The sequence below is a fragment of the Odontesthes bonariensis genome, chromosome 20 (assembly GCF_027942865.1).
Source record: "Odontesthes bonariensis isolate fOdoBon6 chromosome 20, fOdoBon6.hap1, whole genome shotgun sequence".
In the NCBI taxonomy this organism is placed as follows: Eukaryota; Metazoa; Chordata; class Actinopteri; order Atheriniformes; family Atherinopsidae; genus Odontesthes; species Odontesthes bonariensis.
Window position 1 is genome coordinate 4,918,341 of NC_134525.1, and position 23,734 is coordinate 4,942,074.

At 42.7% G+C, this 23,734-nt stretch overlaps 1 protein-coding gene and 1 long non-coding RNA gene across 2 annotated transcripts; one reads left to right on the top strand and one right to left on the bottom strand.

The window, feature by feature from the left end:
* Positions 1-341: 341 nt before the first annotated feature.
* LOC142369699 (uncharacterized) lies at positions 342-13,691 on the bottom strand. The gene is made up of 4 exons (XR_012767682.1): positions 13,442-13,691; positions 10,993-11,146; positions 1,267-1,313; positions 342-1,182 (listed from the first exon to the last, which is right to left on the bottom strand). It is a non-coding gene; the product is annotated as an uncharacterized LOC142369699 (long non-coding RNA).
* On the top strand, positions 6,316-16,346 carry LOC142369698 (neutral cholesterol ester hydrolase 1-like). Its single transcript, XM_075452032.1, has 5 exons — positions 6,316-6,510; positions 9,398-9,620; positions 10,285-10,354; positions 10,989-11,160; positions 12,893-16,346. The coding sequence occupies exons 1-5, from the start codon at positions 6,376-6,378 to the stop codon at positions 13,511-13,513; spliced, it is 1,221 nt and encodes a 406-aa protein (XP_075308147.1). The 5' UTR covers positions 6,316-6,375; the 3' UTR covers positions 13,514-16,346.
* Positions 16,347-23,734: the final 7,388 nt, after the last annotated feature.

Genomic DNA, 23,734 nt, shown 5'->3' on the forward strand with positions numbered 1-23,734 from the left:
CAGCCTGCCGGGGCTCCGGGGAAGCGTAGCCAGCCTGCCGGGGCTCCGGGGAAGCGTAGCCAGCGTGCCGGGGCTCCGGGGAAGCGTAGCCAGCGTGCCGGGGCTCCGGGGCAGCGTAGCCAGCGTGCCGGTGCTCTGGGGCGGTGTTACCAGCGTGCCGGGGCTCCAGGATAGCATAACCAGCACGCTCGGGCTCTGGGACAGCATAACCAGCATGCTGGGGCTCCGGGACAGCGTAACCAGCGTGCCGGGTTTCTGGGACAGCGTAACCAGTGTGCCGGGGCTCCGGGACAGCGTAACCAGCGTGCCGGGTTTCTGGGACAGCGTAACCAGTGTGCCGGGGCTCCGGGGCAGCGTTACCAGGTTGCCAGAGAGCCTGAGGAGGGTAACCGTAGTACTGGAGAGCCTGGGGACGGTAATCGTTGTGTCGAAGAGCCTGGGGAGGGTAACCGTGGTACCGGAGAGCCTGGGGAGGGTAACCGTGGTACTGAAGAGCCTGGGGAGGGTAATCATGGCGCTTGGGCTCCTGGGGAGAGTATCTGTGGTGCCGGTGCACCTCAGACCATGGGGATGGGTAACCGTACTTCTGGGGCATTACAGGCAGGTAAGCATACTGTAGGAGGTCCTGGAGCCACTTGAGGAGATAACCATATGGCTGCTCATGCATATGAAACCAGTCGTCATGCCGTTTGGGCTCCTGAAACCCTTCGGGTACCTTCAGAGGTAGCTTTAGCTGCTCGAGTGCCTTTGTCACCAAAAGCAGGTTGTTATCCTCCACGGGCACTGAGGGTGGGCAGCCGGTTTGTTGTGACACCACAGGTGGACAGGTTGGCTGCTTTGTCTCCTGGGCCTCTTTGGGAGGACATCCTTGTGACTGTTGTGGGGCCCTTGTCTGCTGCTGAGGTTGAAAACCAGAATGTGCCACCGTTAGCTGTTGGGCATTACTTGAATTCTGGAGATCTGGTACAGATTCGTTTAGTTTCAGTGTTTCAGCTTCAGGAAGATAAGTGACTGTGGAGGTGTAGCTTTTTGTCTCATTTGTTTTTAATGTTGAATCATCACTACTAAGTGAACCATTATGCTGTGAAGATTTTCCAGGACTGTGGCTACTCAAAGATGGTTTTAAGCCTCCCACCAGTACATCTTCATTTCCATGTTTCTCAGCAGATCCAGTGCTGCTGGCTGTTGTAAAAAAAAAACAAAAAAAAAAAACATGTTAGTCATCAAATAAGACCAGTCTAGTAATTTAGTTTGAGCAAAGCTTACCGTTGGCTTGATATCCTCTGATGGCCAACAAAGACAACAGCAACAATCTAGACAAGACAAAGTTGATATTTATTTCAATATTAACATTTCATTAATATATACACTTGAATATCTGCTTTTCTTGCAGTCCCTGATCGTGCTGCAAGTTTCTACGAAGGGATTCGTTCAAAAATGCTATTTGTAATAGCCAAGCACAAGTTCATTTTAATTCCAGCTGCTTTCAGATTCATGCACTGGTTAAAAGACTAAAATCTCAGAGTTTTCCTCCTCTTTTTTACCAATATATCATCAACTTGGCATTATCTGAATATTCCAATATTCATACTTCTGTGTTTTGTATTTCATGTAGATTACCACAGCTTGGCCTCAGTGGGATGTTCAATGACAGAATTTAAGAAAAATATGTCACAAATATAGATATATTGTCATAAGTAATCAGCAGGAGGAGTTTTCATAGTGATTTCTTAAGACTAAAAATGTGATCCATTTACCAGAAGTGTCACTCATTTACCTTTTAAAAAGAAGTAAAATTAAATTAGTAAAACAACTTGAAAACTTGCCTTAACAGAAACCCCATAGCTTCTGCCCCGATAAACATCAAACTCATAGAGACAGAAGTCACAAAGTGGACTTTATCAGCTTCCCTTGTTAACTAACTGCAAACAGCTGAGTAACTGAACTCAGGTGTGGTAACCATAGCACTGGAGGGGTTTACTGCTTTACATAAACCAGGAAAGGCTGGCATTAACCAATCAGATATTTTTATGAAGAATTTCAGTGATGGAAGTCCCGCACCCCAAATTGGTCACAGTGTTAGAATAATGATCAGTTACTTCTTGATTTGTAATACAAGTGAAATATTTTAGTGTTTAATAATGTGGTGGTTAGCAGACCAAGAGGGTTCCTGGTTCAAATCCTGACTGGGGCCTTCCTGTGTGGAGTTGGTATGCTCTATTTGTGCATGCGTGGGTCTCTCTGGGTACTCCAGCTTCCTCCCACTGTCCAAATAGCATGCGTTTTAGGTTAATTTGTCATTCTAAATTGACCCCAGGAGGGATTGTGTGTGTGCAAGGTTGTTTGTCTCATTTGTCTCTGTGTGGCCCTGTTATGGACTGGCGACCCGTCCCCGCCTCTCACCCAATGACAGCTGGGATAGGATCCAGCTCCGACGACCCTGAGAGAATTGGATAATACTTTATTAATCCTCAAAGGAGCATTATATTCTTGGCCTGTAAAGTATTGAAGAAAAATACCTAAAAACAAAGGAAAATATCAATGAAAATCAGTTGACAGACTGTTGTGGGATTGCAGCATTTAGTCACCACCAGCATAACCAGCAGCACACTATTTGGCACCATTTAAAGGAACATTCCACCAGTGGAGACATGAATATGTATTGAAAGTGGGCCATATATGTAGTAGAATAGTAGCATACATTTCTAATTTGGTGCCTTCTTGATCGAGAAAAGGCAGAAAATGACTTTTTTGTGCTTTTGGATTAAAGACAACAATCCCCATAGTGCATTGCAATGCTCGAGCTCCTCAGGCCACTCCCCCGAGAGTAGCACCGACTACGCTACCTGGAAATCATGTCACACAATTTCTAGTGAAGAGTTTGCGAAATCATTAGTGAATTACTCCTCGTTTGTGTATCGAAATGGTGTGCACTTGCATGGTACCGGGATGTTCAGCCAGCACAAGGAAAATACACGGAGTAAGTTTTCATAGATTACCCAAAGAGTTGGACTTGTGCAAAAAGCCAGGAACTTTTGGAACTGCTAGCAATGCTAAACGCATTTGCCTGGAGGTAAGGCTTTTTTTCTAACTCTAGCGGCTACTGAGAACACACACTGATATAGTCGTCTGCTGTAAAGCAGCACATCTCATATGATTTGGCTGTTTACAAAGTAAATATCTTGTATGTTTTGGTCGCTTGCTGTTCTAGTGTGTCTGCCTCGCTAACTCCACTCGTCAGCAAAGTTAGCAATGTAACGTTAGACACTTTGCTATGTAGATCTAAATAAGTTCGTTATTAGCGATGTAAATCAACCATGTTTTACTGTGTTAGTCTGACGTTATTCAAATGTTTTTAACGTTATTGAACGTATGACATTTCAGACTAAAACGACGTCGACGTCTGCTGCAGAGTTGTCCTCATCATCAGAAAACATTGAATCCCAGACAGCGCCAGACGTCAGCTGTACCTTAACCCATTCCTCGTGATACATTTTGTAATATTACCATGTCTTATATGTCCTAAATGTCTTTGTCTTATATGGTCTTTTGGCCTTATCCTTGAACTGCCTTACCTGTTTGCACTTCCATCGAGCACCTTACTGTATACTCAATCACAGGGTCAATACCTTTTTTTTAATTGTGTAGATACTGTTGTTTGTGAGTCTTTATGTTCATGACAATTCTTATTTTGTGAATTAAAAAACAAAATGTCACTCCTTCTCTCCTGTCTCCCTTCAACAAAGTTTAGAATAGCATCATAAACTTGGAAGGAGGTAACTGATTTGCAACAAACTTATAATGCAATGTATACTTGTAATGCTTCATAATTTATAGTAATTATAGGTAGGCTATGATCACAATTCTGTCGTTTTGTCATCTGAGGTAACAGTAGCTAGGTAGTTCCAGTTCTGAAATGTTGGTCGTTCACTAACTCGAATACACTTGGAGCAACATTACTAAGAAAGAACCACAACAACGTACATTTAACCATTTAATTAAATAACTATACAAACAATACAACTGTTGAATGAATATAAAACAAGGAAACTATAGCTCCTCCTGAGCGTCCTCCACTTCTTGGTGCCCGCAGTACTGGCCGTCTGGAGCTGGGTAGTTCTGGCGGATAGCCTGCACGACACAAGCAGGTAACACGACATGACGCCCAATCTCTCTCCTTGCAGGACCCACTCAAGAAAGTGCCGGTAGGCTGTTAGACGAAATTGTCTAGACAAAACATTGATCACAAAGTGAGTGATGGCATTTGAGCCTAGCGTGCCACAGTAGCATGCATAACTGCAAGCTATTTGTGCAATGAACATGCCACGTTAGCATGTTAGCAAGAGTACTCCTTGACATAGTAACAAAGAAAACAAACTTACTTTACAGAAAGACGTCCATTTGGCCCTGTAGGCTTTGGCTGTCGTTTCCAGTTGACTTTAGGTATTCTAAAGTAAGTCTCCATATGGGGTGCGAAACTCGGGTGATCAACAACACACACGTCCATGTCATCCTCCGATATCATCCAGAAGAAAAAATTGGCACCGCTGGAATTCTCGGCAGCAGACAGACTCTTGATCTGTGTCCATTGGCGCACAGTTAGAGCACAGGCACCACCAATTCGCCCCAGCTTGAGCCATATCTTCTTCTAAATCCCAGTCCTCCGTATTGCATCTGTCTGAGTATTCGGTACCTTCGACCATGTTAGCTGCAGCTCTCAAAAGCACTGGCACTGATCTGTGATAGGTCTGTTAGCGCATTAGGTCCAACCCCCCTATGGGCGGTGTTGAAGGGTGGGAACTAGCGCTTGTAGTTTCTACAGAAATCCACCCCTCTTCCACTTCCTCCTACAATGACGCAAAATGACGATTTTTGCGTCATTGTAGGAGGAAGTGTAAAGAGGTGAATACGGATTTCTCCCGTCTCAGGGGGATGTGAGAGAGTGTTGTATGACCATTCAAAAGTATGACTGGGTTTCTAACCATGCAAAGCCTAATGCAAATGGGTGGAGTGTCCCTTTAAACAGCACATCAGCCGGTCCATTGCTGGGTTGTGCTTGACCACCGAGATCTGCATGCACCCCACGGGAACACGCACTCCAGCATAAGCCACAAGACAAAACAACAATTGCTGCACCAGAGAGCGGTTTGCAAAAGATATCATTTTATTTGATAAATGTAAAGTGATTTGAACTCCGCAGCTTATGGTAATTCATATAAATCAATAATGTGGCAGATGTAGACTTGCATTATAAGAATGCTTTTATGAATGTGATCTATGATGGAAAAGTTGTTTTTATTTAAACCTACAAAAATAACTGTCAGATCTTAAATGCATTCTGTCAAACTTGGTAAAAATAAAGTAGATCTTTTAAAACAAGACAAACAAAAACAGTTTGATTTTCACCATCCTGCTGAATAGTAATATGATAGATGAATGTTGATATGTGCATGCATCTCATTTCTCGACATATATTAGTGTGACATGTTAAAACAGTCCTAAAAGCAAGCTAGTAAAAATGGAAACAATAAAATGTCTTTACTGAGATTTAAATATTTATTTTTCATTCAAAATTAATTATTTGTGGCTATTCTAAGTGGACAATAATACTAGTGGTGTATCAGTGATGGACAAGAGGCTAAGTAAAGGGAACTGGTCAATCACTCTGTGGCATAATGTGGAAACGATAAACTCATGTTGAACACAAACAAAACAAAAGAGATGATACCGAGGAGTTTACTCAGATAGCACGACTGACTGGAAATGCAACGCTGAGGTGGTCTACAAGAAAGGATACAACAGACTTTTGTCAGAATTTTTTAAGCATACTTTGGTCCTTTAATGTCTCCACTAAGATGCAATAATAATACATAATTAAAGCTTATTATGATTGTTGGAAGAAAAAACAAACTGTGACAACAGAATTTCCCTTTGGGAAAATAAAGTAATTTAATTTAATCTTAGAGTAAAAAAGAAAAGAAAATACTTTAAAAAAAAGATATATTTCCACTTAAGAAACACTATAAATCTTCTTAATTTAATTAAACAAAATTCTTTCCCTGAATCACGTTCCTGTAATCTTCACTCGCATAATGAAATGTTGCTAACGCCATTACGTTTTAGGCGTAGCAGCTTAACAGAACTACATTTCCCAGGAGGAGCAACATTACGCAAGTCTTATACAGCTTCCTGTTTGAATATTTCAAAATAAAATCAAAGTAGGTTCCGTTGTCGTCCAGGATCCATACAAACTTCGCTCTGCGCTTTTATTTTGAAATCGGGGTCAGTCCTCCGCGTTTTATCAATCCCAACCGAAGCCACAGAACTGACTACGGTTTCCCCGTATGTTCCTTTTGGCAGGTACACACAGCCGCGATGAGGCTCCGTTTGGCCGGAGCCGTGCTGCTATCGGCGGCCGCCTATTACGTCTACCTGCCGTTACCGAGCGGCGTGAGCGAGCCTTGGAAGCTGATGCTGCTGGATGCGCTTTTTCGGAGCTTCATGCAGGCGGTGAGAGCTAAGATGCGCTGACAGGCGAGAGGAGCCGGGCAGGTTGATGTCAGAGTTAGAAATACTGTGAACTGGTTACTGTACTAAAACCAATGATATTCCTACCCTGTGCTACTTTATTGTTCTACTTCACTGTACACTTTGGTGAAGAATGTTTGTTTTCAAGTACTTAGATATCAAGGTGAAAGATACCGTTCCTGCATTAAGATAGTTGTGCAAGTGAAAAAAATATATACTGTATTATAATTAAAAGTACTTAAAAGTAAATGTTAAAGTGTTTAGTCATTAGCTTATTATGACTCATGTATTAATATGAATTACTCTGCTACTGTTGTATTATGGTGGAGCTAATAGAAAATTATTTTTTTATCCAACTACAACTAATGATTATTTACAATATGAATTTATCTAAAGATTGCCCTTTTATTTAATCAGTGTGGTCACTAGAGAAACATCTGTTCTTCCAGGAGGTCCCAGGCAGCAGAAAATAACGATGTTTTCAATTGTTAGTGAATATGAGGTTATAAAGACAGGGAAATTGGTTATACTGGGAAGAAATAGCTTACGGTGCGGGGTGCTGATTTTCCTTTTATTTATTTGTCTGATTTACTAATGGACTACTTGTTTCAAGTCTGCTTTAAGTACATATCACCAAAGTGCTGCACAAAGTATAACAGGAATATATGATTAAATAGAAAAATAAAATCTATCATATGTATCATAAGCTTCTGGTGCAAAACATGAATTTGTAAAAAGAACTAAATCTAAAGTCAGTTAAATGTTGTGGAGTGAAGTTACAATACTTGAGTATTTTTTTGTCTTAATTTTATTGAAATATATTTACGAGAAAAAAGCAGATAGTTGTAGCAATCTATTCAGACGTGTGCAAACATTAAATGTAGCTTTTGTACACTTTTATACACACAGTACGACAAGATCCTGAGAGGATACACAGCTGTGAACTCTGACATACTTTCACTACAACGCACACACACACAAACCCTGACTTGCATGTTTCTCCAGTACTTTGCAAAAGTCTTGAGCCACCTCTCATTTGTTTATATAATGCCAGAAAAACAGGAAATAGGAGGGGCAATTCTAATGAAACATGTTCAAATTTCAATGTAAATACAGTAAATAAGACAGAAACAATTTGAAGGAGCTCTAAAGTGAATATCTGTTCTGAGCTCCTTTATTCTCCAGCACAGCCTGAACCCTCTCAGACGAGCTTTCTGTCCTTTCTTTAAGGAGTCTTCAGGAATAGTTCTCCAGGCTTCTTGAAGGACATCCCAAAGCTCTTCTTTGGATGTGGGCTGCCTTTTGTTCCGTTCTCTGCCAACATGATCCCACACTGCTTCAGTAATGTTGAGCTCCGGGCTCTGGGGAGGATTCATCCCTCCATCAGACCTGCTGCCACTGATTTTCAGCCCACTTCTTGTGTCCTTTGGCACAGCTCAGCCTTTTCTCCCTGTTTCCCTTCCTTAAGAACGGCTTCTTGACAGCCACCCTTCCATGGAGCCCATTTCTGATGAGGCTTGGGCCAACAGCAGATGGATCAGCTGAAGGTCCAGATGCATCTCTCAGCTCCTGTGTCAGGTCTTTGCTGGATGTTTTCCTCTTTATTAAGGACATCACTTTCAGATCCTGTTCATCTGCTGTAGATAGTTCTTTAGGCCTGACACTTCTTCTTCTGTCCTCCACTTGTCCAGTTTCCTCAAATGTTTTAAGGACACACTGCACACCATGCTGAGATATGCCAAGTTTCCAGCTAACAGCTCTTTGGGAATCACCTTGTTGCTGCAGAAATCCTGTTTTCTGTCTGTCACACTGTGTTATCTTTGCTGTTTTTCACAGATGAAACAAATGATGTGTCTCTGTGACAGGCTGCTAGTAACAAAGTGCCTAAAGTTACAATTTAAAACTGCTTCTTTGCTAAGTTGTCTGTTATGTGTCGACACAACACTGGTTCATCCCTTGAGTTAGGAGCCTTTTTTATGCTTGAATGATTCATAGGTCAGAGTTAAGTGGCTTAACAACCAAACAAATTCCTCTGAAAATGGTCAGGTACCACGACTGGACTGAAAGTGAGTGAAAAAGCAGCCAATGTCCAAAGAAAAACGTTGAAAGACCTTCAGAAAGCCTGGAGAACTATTGCTCAAGGCCACTTTAAAAGATTACAACAACGTCTGGCTGCTTGGAAGGAAATGTAAAGAACGAAGTGTTTGAGTACTTTACTTATCTGCATTCCACTTCTGATAACATTAGACTACACTGTATTATCTTACTCTAAAAAGTTGAAACAATCATCATGTTGTAAATTCACAACAGCTCCCACAAGAAACACAGGTGCGCTGTCCTTAAGGGGCCTGCAGCTGACTAAAAGAACGTGAAAAACACCTTTGCTCCTGCAGCCAAACGGCCTTTAACCTGCGCTGCTTTGACAGAGACACACACGATGGGGCTGCGACTCTTGTGTAAACTTAGCCGCTCACAAAAGGCAGTTATCACACCCACATCTTTTAATCTTCTGCAGGGTGGAGCAACAAGTTTTTCCACAGGTTTTTCACGCCTTTCTCTGTATTTCTATCAAATCAAAATCAAATCAAATTTATTTGTATAGCACATTTCATGTACAAACAATTCAAAGTGCTTTACATAAAATAAAAGCATTGCAGCAGGGAGTGGAAGAAGCATTAAAATACATAAAAGAATATAAATCTAGTGGCAATGTGCTCGTCTGTTAATGTTTTCCCCATGTAGTGGAAATAACAAGAAATAAAAACAAGAAGAAGAAAGTGCAGTTGGGTTTTAAAGGGATAAAAGTGCCACCTTGTTGGAATAAAACCCCCCAGCGTAAAAAAGACTGTAAACTTGTTTGTGTTTCCAGAGTGACGTGGCTCACACACTGGGTGTGTGCCACCGTGTTCACCTGCTGAACCAGGTGGTGTCCTGGGTGGAGGTAATAGAGGCTCGCTCTTGCCCTGCCGTGCACGTGACAGACTCCCGGCTGGGGGGCGTGCCCACCCGAGTGTTTCAGCCAAAGGGGGGCAAGAACCTGAAGAGAGGTGTCATTTATTTCCACGGTGGAGGCTGGGCGCTCGGCAGTGGTCGTGAGTACTCAAACAAAGGATGTTCACTTCTGTTGAGTTGTGGGTTTTCTGAATAAAAACCTTTTATTAGACTTTAATCGGACTTGTTGGAGTCATCTCCTTGAGCTCAACAATCCTCTGAGATTAGAATGAGACACAAACCACCTTCTTCTTCTTGATAACTTCTTTATTTTTTCATCTAAGCCACTTCTTTCACAATGTGGGCAAAATAAAAACAAAATAAAAACCATTACTGCAACTTACTGCTGCTAAAGGTGGTTTTACAAGCTGTTGGATCAGGGGGTTCACTTAGTTTTTCACGCATTTTGTCTCAGTTTTTGTTCAATAAATAATGACACAGTATAAGATGTAGAGTGGTGTGTTCATCTGAGGTTGGATTTACATCATTTTAGGCCTGGTGAGGACTAGAGGATTTTTTCAATATATCTTGATATTTAAAGCTTTTACAAACAAAAGATCTTTCTTTATCACATAATTGTAAAATTATTATGAAATATGTCAAAGTGCTGCTATAGATTCACCATAAATTTACAGCCAGTAGTTAAAGTCTTGGCCTTAAACTGCTCACCACAAAGGTTTAATGGTAAATAAAACCCGCATTCAGTTTGTTATTGTCATATAATTTCAGTCTAAACTGCACAAACACTCTTTTCCTGCTCTGCAGGGATGCGCTCTTATGACCGTCTTTGTCGGAAAATGGCGGAGGATCTGGATGCTGTCATCATGTCTGTCGAGTGAGTTTTGGTCATCAACTCTTAGATGGAAGAGGCTTTTATGCCTGATGATGATTCACAGTTAAGGATAAACAAAGAGTTGCTGTTTCCTCTTGTTTTTAACAAAGTGCTGATAGCAGTGAGACTGGTGGCCGTCATCCCTCTCCGTCTGATTTGCGTTCATTCGTTATAGGAGAAAAAAAAGTTTGGATTTTTTTTCAGCGACTTGCGAAACAAGAGGTTTTTTTCATTTGAAGCTTCATGGTGCATTTGTGACTTGGGGAAACAGCTGTTTGACAAACAAAGAGTTTGTTCAGTTGTCACGGACACGGTTTAACTAATGAGGGCAATGAGATGCAGCTAAAAGCGTTGTTAAAGTCAGTGGACCATGTGATGAAATGAACTTTAGCTAAGAAACCCAAATATGGGTGAGAGAAGTCAGGGAAGAAACATTAGAAGAAAAAAAAATCACAGCATTCATTTATTGTATTTCTGTATTATTAGATTGATATGATAACATTCTCTTCCTATTTTTTCTTTTTTTGAAAGAAAAAAATGATAAGAAAGAAAAAATGTCATCCTTTTTTTAATTTCCCCCAATGGGGGATGAATAAAATATGTTTCTATTCTATTCTATGATTTTCTGTTGCTTTAGTTACCGTCTCGCTCCAGTGGCCGTGTTTCCAGCTCAGTACCACGATGCCTTAGCAGCGTCACGGGCCTTCCTGTCTGCCGAGGTTTTGCAGAACTACAGCATCGACCCAGAGAGAGTGTGCGTGTCTGGAGACAGCGCCGGGGGAAACCTGGCTGCCGCTGTGGCGCAGGAGGTAGAGACACAAACACAAGCTCGTCAGAGCACAATTCACTTTTGTTCTTCATGTTTCAGAAATTCACTTTGTGAATGAATTTATTATTCAAACCCATAAAAGGGAGAATTTTCTGCCAGTTTTTTTAAAAACAAGGTGGTAAAAGAAGCCATGTGTGGTTGCACTTGTGTCGATGCGATGAGACAGTAGATGCGTCTGTGTGCTGTTGATCCTGTTTGGGGACCCTGCAGAATACAAGCTCATCTCTTGAGTTGTTTGTTCATCTATTTAAGGCAGCGTGGTGGACTCAATGACTGTGAGGTGCCCAGGTCCTGTGGCTGCAGAACAAGCCCAGATCATCAGCCCTCCACCACCGTGCTTGACAGCTGGTGTCAGGTGTTTGCGCTGATATGCTGTGTTTGGTTTCCTCCAAACGTGCTGCTGTAGCCTGACTACGTCATACTCACGATTCTAGTCAGAATGTGAGTCTGATACCGCTCAATAGAGATTTGGGTATGGGGCGTGTTTCAACCGAACCTGGAGAAAAAATGCCTCTTCGCTCAATTGGACAGACCTACAACCAATCAGAGCAACTTAGTATGTGACGTAGATTAAGCGACACACACTTGTTGTAGGAAGGACGGCAAAAACATCTTTTCTATCAATAAAAGCCTTTATCGCGTTCCTCTGTTCGTCTTTCAAAATGAATGCAATGTGGAGATCCTGTAGAACAGACTCGATGGCAGAATCTACACACCCTAGCTCTCCAGCGGCAGCCATGTTTGTTTCAAACGAAGTCAAACCAAGCGCTCTTCAGTGACGTAGTCGATAATGTCCCTGTTGATCATCTGTCCATCATCGTATAAAGCCCGCCCTGGCAATCTGATTGGGTCGACCAATTCTTGGTCGGGCATAATGATTTCCCAACTGAGCAGAGCCAGACCGAACTTCCCGACCAAAATTTTTATGGGCGGGGCTAAGTTCGGCTGGCACCCAGGCTAGTGCTGCTGTGCATTATGAGCAAACATCTCAGCTTTGGTCTGGTCTGTCCAAAGGACATTGTTCCAGAAGCTGGTGGTTTGAAGAGGCTTTCTCCTGCAGCCCTTCCAAACAATCCATTCTTGTTCAGTCTGTTTCTATCTGTGCTGTCATGAACTTTAACCTTTAACATGCTAACTGAGGCCTGCAGAGTCTGAGATGTAGCTCTTGGGTTTCTGACCTTGGGGTGAACTTGCTGGGACGTTCACTCCTGGGAAGATTGACAGCTGCCCTGAATGTTTTCCACTTGTGAATAATCTTTCTCTCTGTAGAACGATGGACTCCAGATAGTTTGGAAATGGCCTCATATCCCTTCCCAGGTTGATGGGCAGTAACAATCGCTTCTCTAAGATTATTGCTGATGTCTTTCCTCCTTGGCATTGTGTTAACACTCACCTGAATGCTCCGGACCAGCAAACTAACAAAATTTTATAGAGGTGCTCACACTTACTGATGATCAATTCATCAATGCATTGATCAGCAGCACCTGGCTGCTTCTTACCTTACTTAATTCCTGTGGAAGCAGTAAGGGTTCACTTAGTGGTTTTTTTTTTTTAAACACACTGCTTCTGTATTTTGTCTCAGATTTTGTTCTATGAATAATGACACAGTGTAATATCTCATGTTGTTGTTCATCTGAAGTTCAGATTTTTTTAATTTTATCATGTCCTGATACTGATATAAAACCTTGGAGTTGAATCTTATGTGTTTGCAGCTCGCCTCAGATGAAACTCTGAAAGTGAAGTTCAAGGCCCAGGCGTTGATCTACCCTGTGCTGCAGGCACTTGACTTCTACACCCCGTCCTACCAGCAGAACCAGGCCGTGCCCATCCTCTACAGGCCCATCATGGCTCGCTTCTGGCTGCAGTACCTGGGTGCCGACCCCTCCCTGGAGCCCGTCCTGCTGGCTAACAACCACACCTCTCTGGACCAGCCGAGCATCAGCACGACGACCCGTTCTAAGTTGAACTGGACCGCTTTACTGCCTGCTGAGCGCAGGAAGCACTTCCAGCCGGTTGTCAAAGAAACAGGATCAACAAGTGTGGTGGGCGAGGTGCCGGCGCTCATGGATGTGAGGGCTGCGCCGCTGCTGGCAGAGCAGCGGGTTCTGAGAAGAACGCCTAAAGCGTACGTGATGACTTGTGAGTTTGACGTGCTGAGGGACGACGGGTTGATGTACGTAAGACGCCTGCAGGACGCTGATGTTGCAGTAACCAATGACCACCACCAGGACGGTTTCCATGGCTGCATGGTGTTTGCATACCTGCCGATGTTGTCGAGTGTTGGACAGAGGAGCATGAACAACTACATCCGCTGGCTGGACCACAATCTGTGAGCAAGTTGCTCCGGATCGGTTCCTTTGTGCAGCAGAGGTCTGGGAGCTCTTTGTCGAGGCTGCAGAGAAAGATAAAGGTATTTGGTATCAAAACACAAACCGCGTGGGAGCAAAACGCCACAGCCTGAACTCAGAATGTCACAGGTTTGATCCACTGGGACAGTGCTGCTTTGGAAAGGAGCATTTACACGTCCCACAATTGAAAGAATCGATTAAAATCGAGGCAAAACCTTGCATTTAACCAAAACTTCTGCATTCAGTTGTAACCAAAGAAAGAGATGCTTACAAGAAAACATGATTTAGTGCAAACGTCTGAGGCGGAGGCGGTTTATTTATTTATATTTTCTGTTTTTATTTATTGTAATTACAGGAACAAAAAAAATCGTAAACTGACTTTACACTGGATTTCATATGCATTTATTTGGAGATTTGTAGTATAACCTTCAGTGAGAAGAATTACTCTGCAAGGTCACATTTGAATACTTTGTGTGCAGAAAATGCTATTAAATGCCCACTAGATACTATTAGTCCCTACATTTTGTTCAGTTAGTGTCCGTTTATCAGGAATCAGTTTTCACTGATTTGTTTACAAGTTTTAATTCTGTCATTTTGCAGGAGACATGCAAATAATTGGGTATTTGACTCAACATTTAACTTTTTGGAGGCTTCTAAATACTGTGCAGTATATTTATGATATTTAAAAAGCTATAACATGATTATTATTAATCTAAGTGGGAAGAATTAGTATCTTTTGCTCATGCAATAGCAAAGAAGATACAGTGAGATATAAAATGCAGTTAAATGTGGCCAAATTTACTTGTAAAGCAGATCTGAAACAACCACAGCTGACCAAAGTGCTTTAAAGAACATACAATTATGAAAAGAAAACCAAGTCAAGGGCCAATAAATACGTCTTCAGCTGAGATATAAAGCTGTCAGGAGTGAGGGAATGTTTAACTGACAGCATTGGCTGCTCCACTGCAGGCAGTTTCTTGAAGTTTGAGTAAAAGCAGAAAGTTCAGAAATATATTCAGGTTCCAACTCATGTAAAGCTTTAAAAACATGCAAAAGAATTTTAAATTGTATTCTTTGTCCGGTGCCAGTTAGCAGTCTGGCTGCTGAACTTTAAAGCTCATTAGAATTGCCCCTCCTATTTCCTGTTTTTCTGGCATTATATAAACAAATGAGAAGTGGCTCAATGCTTTTGCACAGTACTGAAAAACATGCAAGTCAGGGTTCGTGTGTGTGTGTGTCATAGTGAAAGTATGTCAGAGTTCACAGCTGTGTATCCTCTCAGGATTGTGCAGTACTGTGTGTATAAAAGTGTGTCTCCCTGTAAGAGGATCTCTGTAGCGCCGGGCCGGTGCAGTGACGACGATGATAGCTGTGAAATCTATCAGAGAGTTACTGTATCACCACAAGAGAGGAGATCCCATGTGGACTATCGCGTTTCCCTCCCCACGGCTGCTGGCTCCAAACTAATAAAGCCAACCGACGGCAGCGAGCATCTGACAGACTCGGTTTTGGATTTTGGCCCAAATTGCAGCGAGCCGGGAGTGTAGCAGAAACACTGATCTGAGTGGGATCATTATAGCTCCACACTTCAAGAAGGAATGTGCAACACTGAGTCTCAGGAAACAGTTATTTTATTCCCAATGTGGATTTCTTTCATTTTATTAGCCTTTACACCCATTTATTAGAAATATGGACTTTCTAAGCGCTGTTATTTTAATTGTGAATGTGAACTCGTGCTTTAAATTGTTAAATGTTGTATAAATAAAGTGTTAATGTAAGTTGAGTTATGCAACAGGTTGTTTCAGGCGAGCAAATATGTTAAAAATGGGGCCCAGATGGACTTCTGCACTGCTAATGAATCCCATAAAGGAGCTGTTTATATTGGCAGCGGTGACAATTTCAGTTGTATGAAGGGAGCAGGATGATGATATTTCTTCTTTTCTTTCTTCTTTTTGTCCCAGTGGGTTTTATGTGTATTACAATGTGTTTGTTTTTCTTGTAAACAGGATTTTTTGGGGTGTTTAAAGTAACATTCCTGGATAATGTCCATCTGTGGTACTGAGGACAACGTGCAGCACGAGTCCTCAGCTCTTAATCTTATTTTACAGCAAAAGATGCAACTGCTTGTGTCACATTTATTCGTTTTTTTTCAACAACAAGCCTCGACTTGGACATCTGTGAAAAGCATGAATGTACATTACTGATATATGGTGAACATTTGTGAGACATTAAGTTATAGAACTAAACACTGTTGTTTCAGCATAAATACTGTAATGATATAAACAGAAAAGTATAAATCAATGTAAAGCTTTTGTCATGAACTGAATGTTCAATTACAACATATTATACGTGCTTCATTTGTCAAACATTATTGGTTTACTCAGTTTTTGATGCATTGCAGCCCTCTGGAGGAGCCTCTCGGTAAACTTGAACCATTTCTTTCCTCTTGTCCTTACAAAAAATATTTAAAAAACACAACTTGGCAAAGCTCATTTCCACCTCTGTGATGGAAGCATGAATGCATCTTTGTTGCAGCCTGAAACGTCAAAATGGATTAATATTAGCAAACTAAACTAAGGTGGTAAAACAAAACATGAAATATAATGTGTTTAGATTGTAGGCAATGAAATAAAAGTCAAAGTAAATGTAAGAAACACTGAAAGTGTTTGGTTGGATTTTCCATCTGCAGGCCATGAATTAAACAAAAAGACCACTCAAATACTTCCCAACAGAAAAAGAACAAACTAAAATAAGATCATATACCTGAGAAATGGTCAGTATGTGTTTTTTATATTCTGCATGGAAAGCAAAGCTTTTGGCTAAAAATACAGTTTAGAGTTGAATTAAATCACAAGTTGGAATTGTAGGTTATGACAGAGTGTAAAAAAAAAGAAACTCCTTTTAAAACAATATTGTTAGTAGTGCTGCTAGATCAGATTATGATTATGTTTCTATCTATCCATCTATCTATGGTGAAGCCTTTACAAATAGGCTGCAGGTTACAAATGTTCTCACTTTTATTTGATTGGTCCGTATCTAATTTCACGATAAAAATCTGACACAGGAGATGGCGCCAGATCTTCCCTGAAGGCATCCTCCAATCTGCAAATCAGCTGTTAAAATACTGGATATGTTGAAGTCATGTGTCTTTTGTTCCTCTTTGTAAAGCTTGCATCCCACGGGCTCATGAACGTTGGAAAACTCGAAGGCTTTCTGCCAGAGATTTACAGCTCGGCTCTCTTTAATTCCTCTGTTCAGATTATGAGAGCGTATTTTGGATTTGTGTGTCTGATCTGCTGGAAAAAGACGTGCAGAGTGACAGGCTTGTCCAAACCTCTCTCCATCTGTCATCCTGGTGGAAAACTGCTTTTATTCTCACCTTTCACCTCTGTCAAATAACTCATTTTGCTTTCTGTTTCTTGGGCTCATCCTTCACTTCTTTAGCGTTTCAGTCACAGAAGCACTTGCTCTTCAAGTCAAAGCCTGCAGAGAAACAGAAACCCATTAAACGTGTCGGAATGTAACATCCCTGTAAGGTCATGTGATCAATGGCAGCGAGGAGATGAGTAGGAACATGTCTATCCTGACCGACAGGTCTGTGTTACGGCGTGCCATTAACAGCCAAACCAGCGTAAACAAACCTGCATCTGGAGTGCCACAGGGCACGCTCAGTTCTGACGAAATATGATCAGTGTGCAAGTGCCCATCAGGACTTAATTACAAAAACTCTGTGTGGGATTGTGTGTGACTACTGGGAGAAGGGGGTAAATCTACAGCAAGTGCATGTATATTCACTCTGCCTTTGTTTCTTCAGCAACTCCTTAAGCCGTTTCAAGACATTACAGAGCAGAGAGCTCATCACAGCGTGCACTGTGCCCACAAATCAAAGGCTGCATCCTGTGAAGTCCACATTTCAAGATGATAATAATAAGTTATAAGAATAACGTTGTAACAGGTCAACTAAAATGGTTGCAAATACTGTATTCTCAAGCTTACAAAGTCAACACTGACATCCTTTAATCTGTTTGGGACTTCTCTACGTCATGGAATTTCCATTTTTTCTTATAGTAAAAAAGAGAATTTATGAACATTTCTGAGACGACAGACAACACATCTTTGCAACCCTCGTCCTTGATTGTGTGAAACATCAGACTCGTGAAGAGGATTCTTGCCAGTTTATATCAAACATCTACTTAGAGATGAAGGTTTAGCAAAATGATCTTGACCTCTACTAAAAGGCTAAAGAAACTACTGCTGCAAAAGGAATGTAATGCAGAAGAAGTACAGTGAAATTTACAGACTACAGTATTCCAGAAAAAAAAAAAGAGAAAGTATATTGCTAAGAGTTAAAGGCCTCTTGTTGGTTGGTCATTATACATGTGATGCATTCATCAGTCACCATGTAAACCATGTTGACAAAGTCTGCTGGACAGATGAAAGAGAAACTGCAGATGTACCAAACCTAAATGTATTTCTATACATCTCTTTCAGGGTCATCAGATTTGTTGTGCAAATGGGTTTTGACCCTTTTTGGGAAATTGTTTCTTAAATTCAAAGTGAGGACAGACTCTTTGGTCATCCAGTATTTGGAAGTGGTGTCACAATGCCACATGTAAAAAAAAGAAACTCCTTTTAAAACAATATTGTTAGTAGTGCTGCTAGATCAGATTATGATTATGTTTCTATCTATCAATCTATCAATCTATGGTGAAGCCTTTACAAATAGGCTGCAGGTTACAAATGTTCTCACTTTTATTTTATTGGTCCGGGTTAGGGTAGAAAACTGAGAAAACAAGAAAACTGTTGGTCCAACTGACAGTTGGTTTGTGGTTAAAAAAAAAAAAAAAGTGTAATCCTGAAAACTGGTGATTGTCTTTTTGTATTGTGTAACAAAAAATACATGATAAAAACTGTATTGAATTGAGTTGAATAGATAAATAACAGGTGGTTTCATCATACAAAGTAGATTTTGGATTTAAAATTCAATTCAGTTGCTTTATTTTGGGGCTTTGGTAGGGCGGGTCATTTTTGACCCGAAGGAAAAGGGGAGTAAACACAATGATAAGACCTCACAAAGGGATAATTATGCCTCACGCCAGCCAAACTACACCAGCTTTTGGGCTGGAGGGAAAATCACCGTCCATTCTAATTACCGATAAACTGAAACCAACCCGATTGTGTAGGAGACCTCCTGCAGCTGTGCAAATAATGTTAAATATCAGCTGGTTCTGGTTTGTGTTTTTTTCCTTGTAAAAGAGAGTCAGTTTTAACCCAAAATAGGACTTTTTTTCTAATAAAAAAAGAAAGAAAAAAAAAAGAAAAACTCTGAGCTGTGCAGGTTAGCTAGCTAACAACAGTGCAGGTTAGCTAGCTAACGACAGTACAGTACAGGTTAGCTAGCTAACAACAGTGCAGGTTAGCTAGCTAACGACAGTACAGTACAGGTTAGCTAGCTAACCACAGTACAGTACAGGTTAGCTAGCTAACGACAGTACCGTACAGGTTAGCTAGCTAACCACAGTACAGTAAAGGTTAGCTAGCTAACGACAGTACAGTACAGGTTAGCTAGCTCAGTGGTTCCCAAACGGTGTGCCGTGGGATTTTGACAGCCATATATCATTATTGCAATATAAAACTACACAAAAATAATATTTTTTTAATTTACTATATCAGTACTTTGTATGCACTCATTTCATAATACAGAGGCAAATTCTATACCTAAAAACAATTATTTTAAAAATATAAAGGAGCGTGACACATCAAAGGCTGAAGAACAACATTAAGACAGAGAAACACTCTAGCGAGAAAATGGAGCGCTTTCTTGTGCGGAGCAAACGACCAGCCACCAGTCCAGAGACTGCCGAAAGCCCACCACCACCACCACCACCACAGGAAAACAAAAGAAGGAAACTGTCAGCAGGCAGTATAATGAAAGCTACCTGTCTCATGGTTTCACTTGGACCGCCGGGGATGCTAACCGCCCTCAGCCTGAGCGCGTCCTCTGTCGGGAGAAGTTAGCTAATGCTATGCAAGGTGTGGGTGTGTGGTTGCTGCAATACAAGCACAATAATACAGAATGATTGGAAATGAAGTACAACTTAAACATAAGAATACACCTGAGCTACATATATCTAACCAAATAACAACTGAAATACAGCTCAAGATTAGTTTTGAATGTAAAGTCAGCATGAATCAATTAAACGAATGAGAATAAATCAATGCTTAGATGCAACAAAAGAGGGGCATGCACTGTGACTGATCAATTAACATACAGTATGCAATGTATAAACCAAAGAGATGAGCAATACAGCTACATACACCTTTCAGGCTATAGCTAGTTAGCGGCTAGCCCCACGTTACTCATTTGTGGCTAAATGTTCCCCATATTATACAAACCGATGGCAAAACTACTGCTAAGTCATCAAATTAGACTCACGGATAAACACAAACATCAACATAGCGTAACACATAAGGAAATCAACATAACTCACGGCTTAATGGACGCACACACCACAGAGATCGGTTCAGCTGATGTTTTGCGCTGAACCGACCTGCGTCTTTGTGGTGCATTCAAGGACCTTGGCAGGGTGGGAATTCACATGCGCAGCAATTATTAACAGAAAGAAACACACAGAGACAACATTTTGTACACCTTCCACGTTGAGAGAAACTTGGCCTACTTCAAAAGAGCGCGGGATCTGAACCAGAGGCAGCAAGGCCGTTTGTTGGATTGTGTGAAAGTGTCTGAAAAGGCAATGGAGGCTAGTTACATGCTAGCGGAGCTCATTGCAAGGCAGACGAAACCTCACACAATAGCGGAGACACGCATCCTCCCCGCTTGCAAAAAAATTGTAGGTGTCATTCTGGGTCCAGATGCCGCAAATGAGCTATCCAAAGTGCCGTCGTCTGATAATACAATGAAAAGAAGGATCGACGACATGTCAGGAGACATTGAGCAACATTTGACAGAGAAACCACAGGCGAGCGGCAGATTGTCCCTACAACTGGACGCATCTACTGACATAAGTGGGGCCGCAGCCCAACTTCTGGCAAACGTCAGATATGTTGATGGTGACTCTATCAAAGAGACTTTTTTTTTTCTGCAAAGAAATGGAAAGCCATACAACGGGAGAAGAAATATTCAGGGTTACCGATAAGTATTTAGAAGAGAACAATCTGAGCTGGAATATGTGCGTCAGTCTTTGCGCAGATGGTGCGGCAGGCATGACGGGGAGAGTGAAAGGATTTATTGCTCAGGTGAAAGCACAAAATCCACATATTGTGACAAACCACTGCATTTTGCATCGAGAGGCATTAGTTGCAAAAACCATGCCCCCGGAGTTGACCGAGGTGCTGAATCAGGCTGTGCAGAGGCGGGTGAATTACACTGAAATCTCGCCTCTTCTCCCAGCTGTGCGCCGAGATGGGAGCCGGCCACCAAAGCCTGATCCTCCACACAGAGGTGCGCTGGCTGTCACGGGGGAAAGTCTTATCCCGTCTTTATGAGCTTCGGGAAGAGCTTTTTGAATGTTCACGCTGTCCCACATAAGGACAAGCTCGCGGATGGGAGGCGGTGCGCCAGGCTGGCTCACCTTGCGGACATATTTGGGCATCTGAACGAGTTGAACGTCAAGCTTCAGGGCAGGAATGAAAATATTTTATCATCCACAGACAAGATTCTGTGGGGGGTTTATGGGCAAAATGATTCTTTGGGACAGGGCTCCATGGAGATGTTCCCGCTGGCATCAGCTGCGCCACAGGCAGCTATGGAGCGCGCTGTATGTGCCGAACACCTGAAGACCTTAAAAGACAGGTTTGAGCGCCGCACGTGTGGCTGACATCGAGGACTATGACTGGATCCGAGACCCATTCAACCAGGAATCCTCAACAGAAAAGCTCACTATGAAAGAGAGAGAGAGGAGTGCGCAGAGCTCCGTGTGGACCGCACACTGAAACTCAAATGTAATGAGCTCCCACTGGATCAGTTTTGGTTGGCTTCTGCATCGGAGCTTGTCCAACCACGCCATTGAGCAACGGCTTCTTTTCCCCGCTACCTGCCTGTGTGAGTTGGCGTTCTCCTCTCCAGTTCACATGAAGAACAACAGGAGGTCGCGGCTCTCGGTTGAACAGGACTTGCGAGTGGCCCTGTCCTCAGTGCCACCGAGGATTAAAGAAACCTGCGCGCCCCGACAGGCACATGTATCTCACTAATTGGAAGTAGGCAAAAATATTTACAATAGCACGTTTCAATGCTGATTACTGAAATGTTACTTTTATCATTTATAGTTCATGGGCAGTGCAGCTTCATTGCATTGGCAGTTCTCTGTGCTGAATTTCTGCGTTCTGAGTTTCCTTTGCATAATATTTGATTTTGTAACCTGTCTGGTTTAAATGAGTGTGTTGCTGCTTTGATGAAGCCTAATTTGATCAAGTTTCAAATTATTATTTTTTAATATTTCGTAAATAAACATTTCACGAGTGATATAGTTGTCTTTGTCACATTTTTTTGGCATTAGAAAATAATTATGCACATTTACAGATATTTGCACACACACGTGCACACGAACGTGCACTAGTAACACGTGCACACAAACACGTGCACACACACACAAATGCACACACACGTGCACTAGTAGCACGTGCACACAACCACGTGCACACACAAATGCATGTGCACAAACACACACATTCAGACGCAAACACACACATACGCACATGCACACAAACACGTGCACACGCACATGCACAGACGTGCACTAGCATGTGCACACACACGCACACGCACGTGCACTACCACGTGCACACACATGCACATGCACACATGCACACGCACACACACACACACGTGCACTAGCACGTGCACACACACAAATGCACGAGCACAAACACACGCACACTGGCACGTGCACACACATGCACATGCACACACACATGCACACACACGTGCACTAGCACGTGCACACACACAAATGCCCTAGCACACACATACGCACGTGCACAAACACACGCGCACTGGGACGTGCACACACACATGCACACGCACGTGCACACACACGTGCACACACATGCACACGCACACACATGCACACACACACACACGTGCACTAGCATGTGCACACACATGCACACGCACGTGCACTACCACGTGCACACACATGCACATGCACACATGCACACGCACACACACACACACGTGCACTAGCACGTGCACACACACAAATGCACGAGCACAAACACACGCACACTGGCACGTGCACACACATGCACATGCACACACACATGCACACACACGTGCACTAGCACGTGCACACACACAAATGCACTAGCACACACATACGCACGTGCACAAACACACGCGCACTGGCACGTGCACACACACACATGCACACACACGTGCACAAACACGTGCACACACACGTACACTAGCACGTGCACACACACACGTGCACACACATGCACATGCACACACACATGCACACGCACACACACACACGTGCACTAGCACGTGCACACACACAAATGCACTAGCACACACATACGCACGTGCACAAACACACGCGCACTGGCACGTGCACATGCACACGCACGTGCACACACACGTGCACACACATGCACACACACACGTACACTAGCACGTGCACACACACAAGCGCACGTGCACACACACACACGTACACTAGCACGTGCAAACACACGCGCACGTGCACACACAAACGTGCACACGCACATGCACAGACGTGCACTAGCATGTGCACACGCACGTGCACTACCACGTGCACACACATACACACGCACGTGCACACACACGTGCACTAGCACTTGCAAACACATAAATGCACAAGCACGTGCACAAACACACGTGCACACACACGTACACTAGCACATGAACACACATGAACACGCACACAGACATTCACACGCACGTAAACACACGTGCACACGCACGTGCACACACACACGTACACTAGCACGTGCACACACACATGCACACACACACGTGCACACACACACGTGCACAGGCACGTGCACACACACACTTGCACACGCACGTGCACACACGTGCACACACACACGTACACTAGCACGTGCACACACACGCGCACGTGCACATACACATGCACACACACGTGCACTAGCACGTGCACACACACAAATGCACGAGCACAAACACACGCACACTGGCACGTGCACACACATGCACATGCA

Bases quoted from the DNA above. Each gene is read 5' to 3' on its own strand.
- LOC142369698 (XM_075452032.1), top strand. From the start codon at position 6,376: ATGAGGCTCCGTTTGGCCGGAGCCGTGCTGCTATCGGCGGCCGCCTAT. The intron at 6,511-9,397 runs GTGAGAGCTAAG...TTGTGTTTCCAG, and splicing joins TTCGGAGCTTCATGCAGGCG to AGTGACGTGGCTCACACACT. The intron at 11,161-12,892 runs GTAGAGACACAA...ATGTGTTTGCAG, and splicing joins CTGCCGCTGTGGCGCAGGAG to CTCGCCTCAGATGAAACTCT.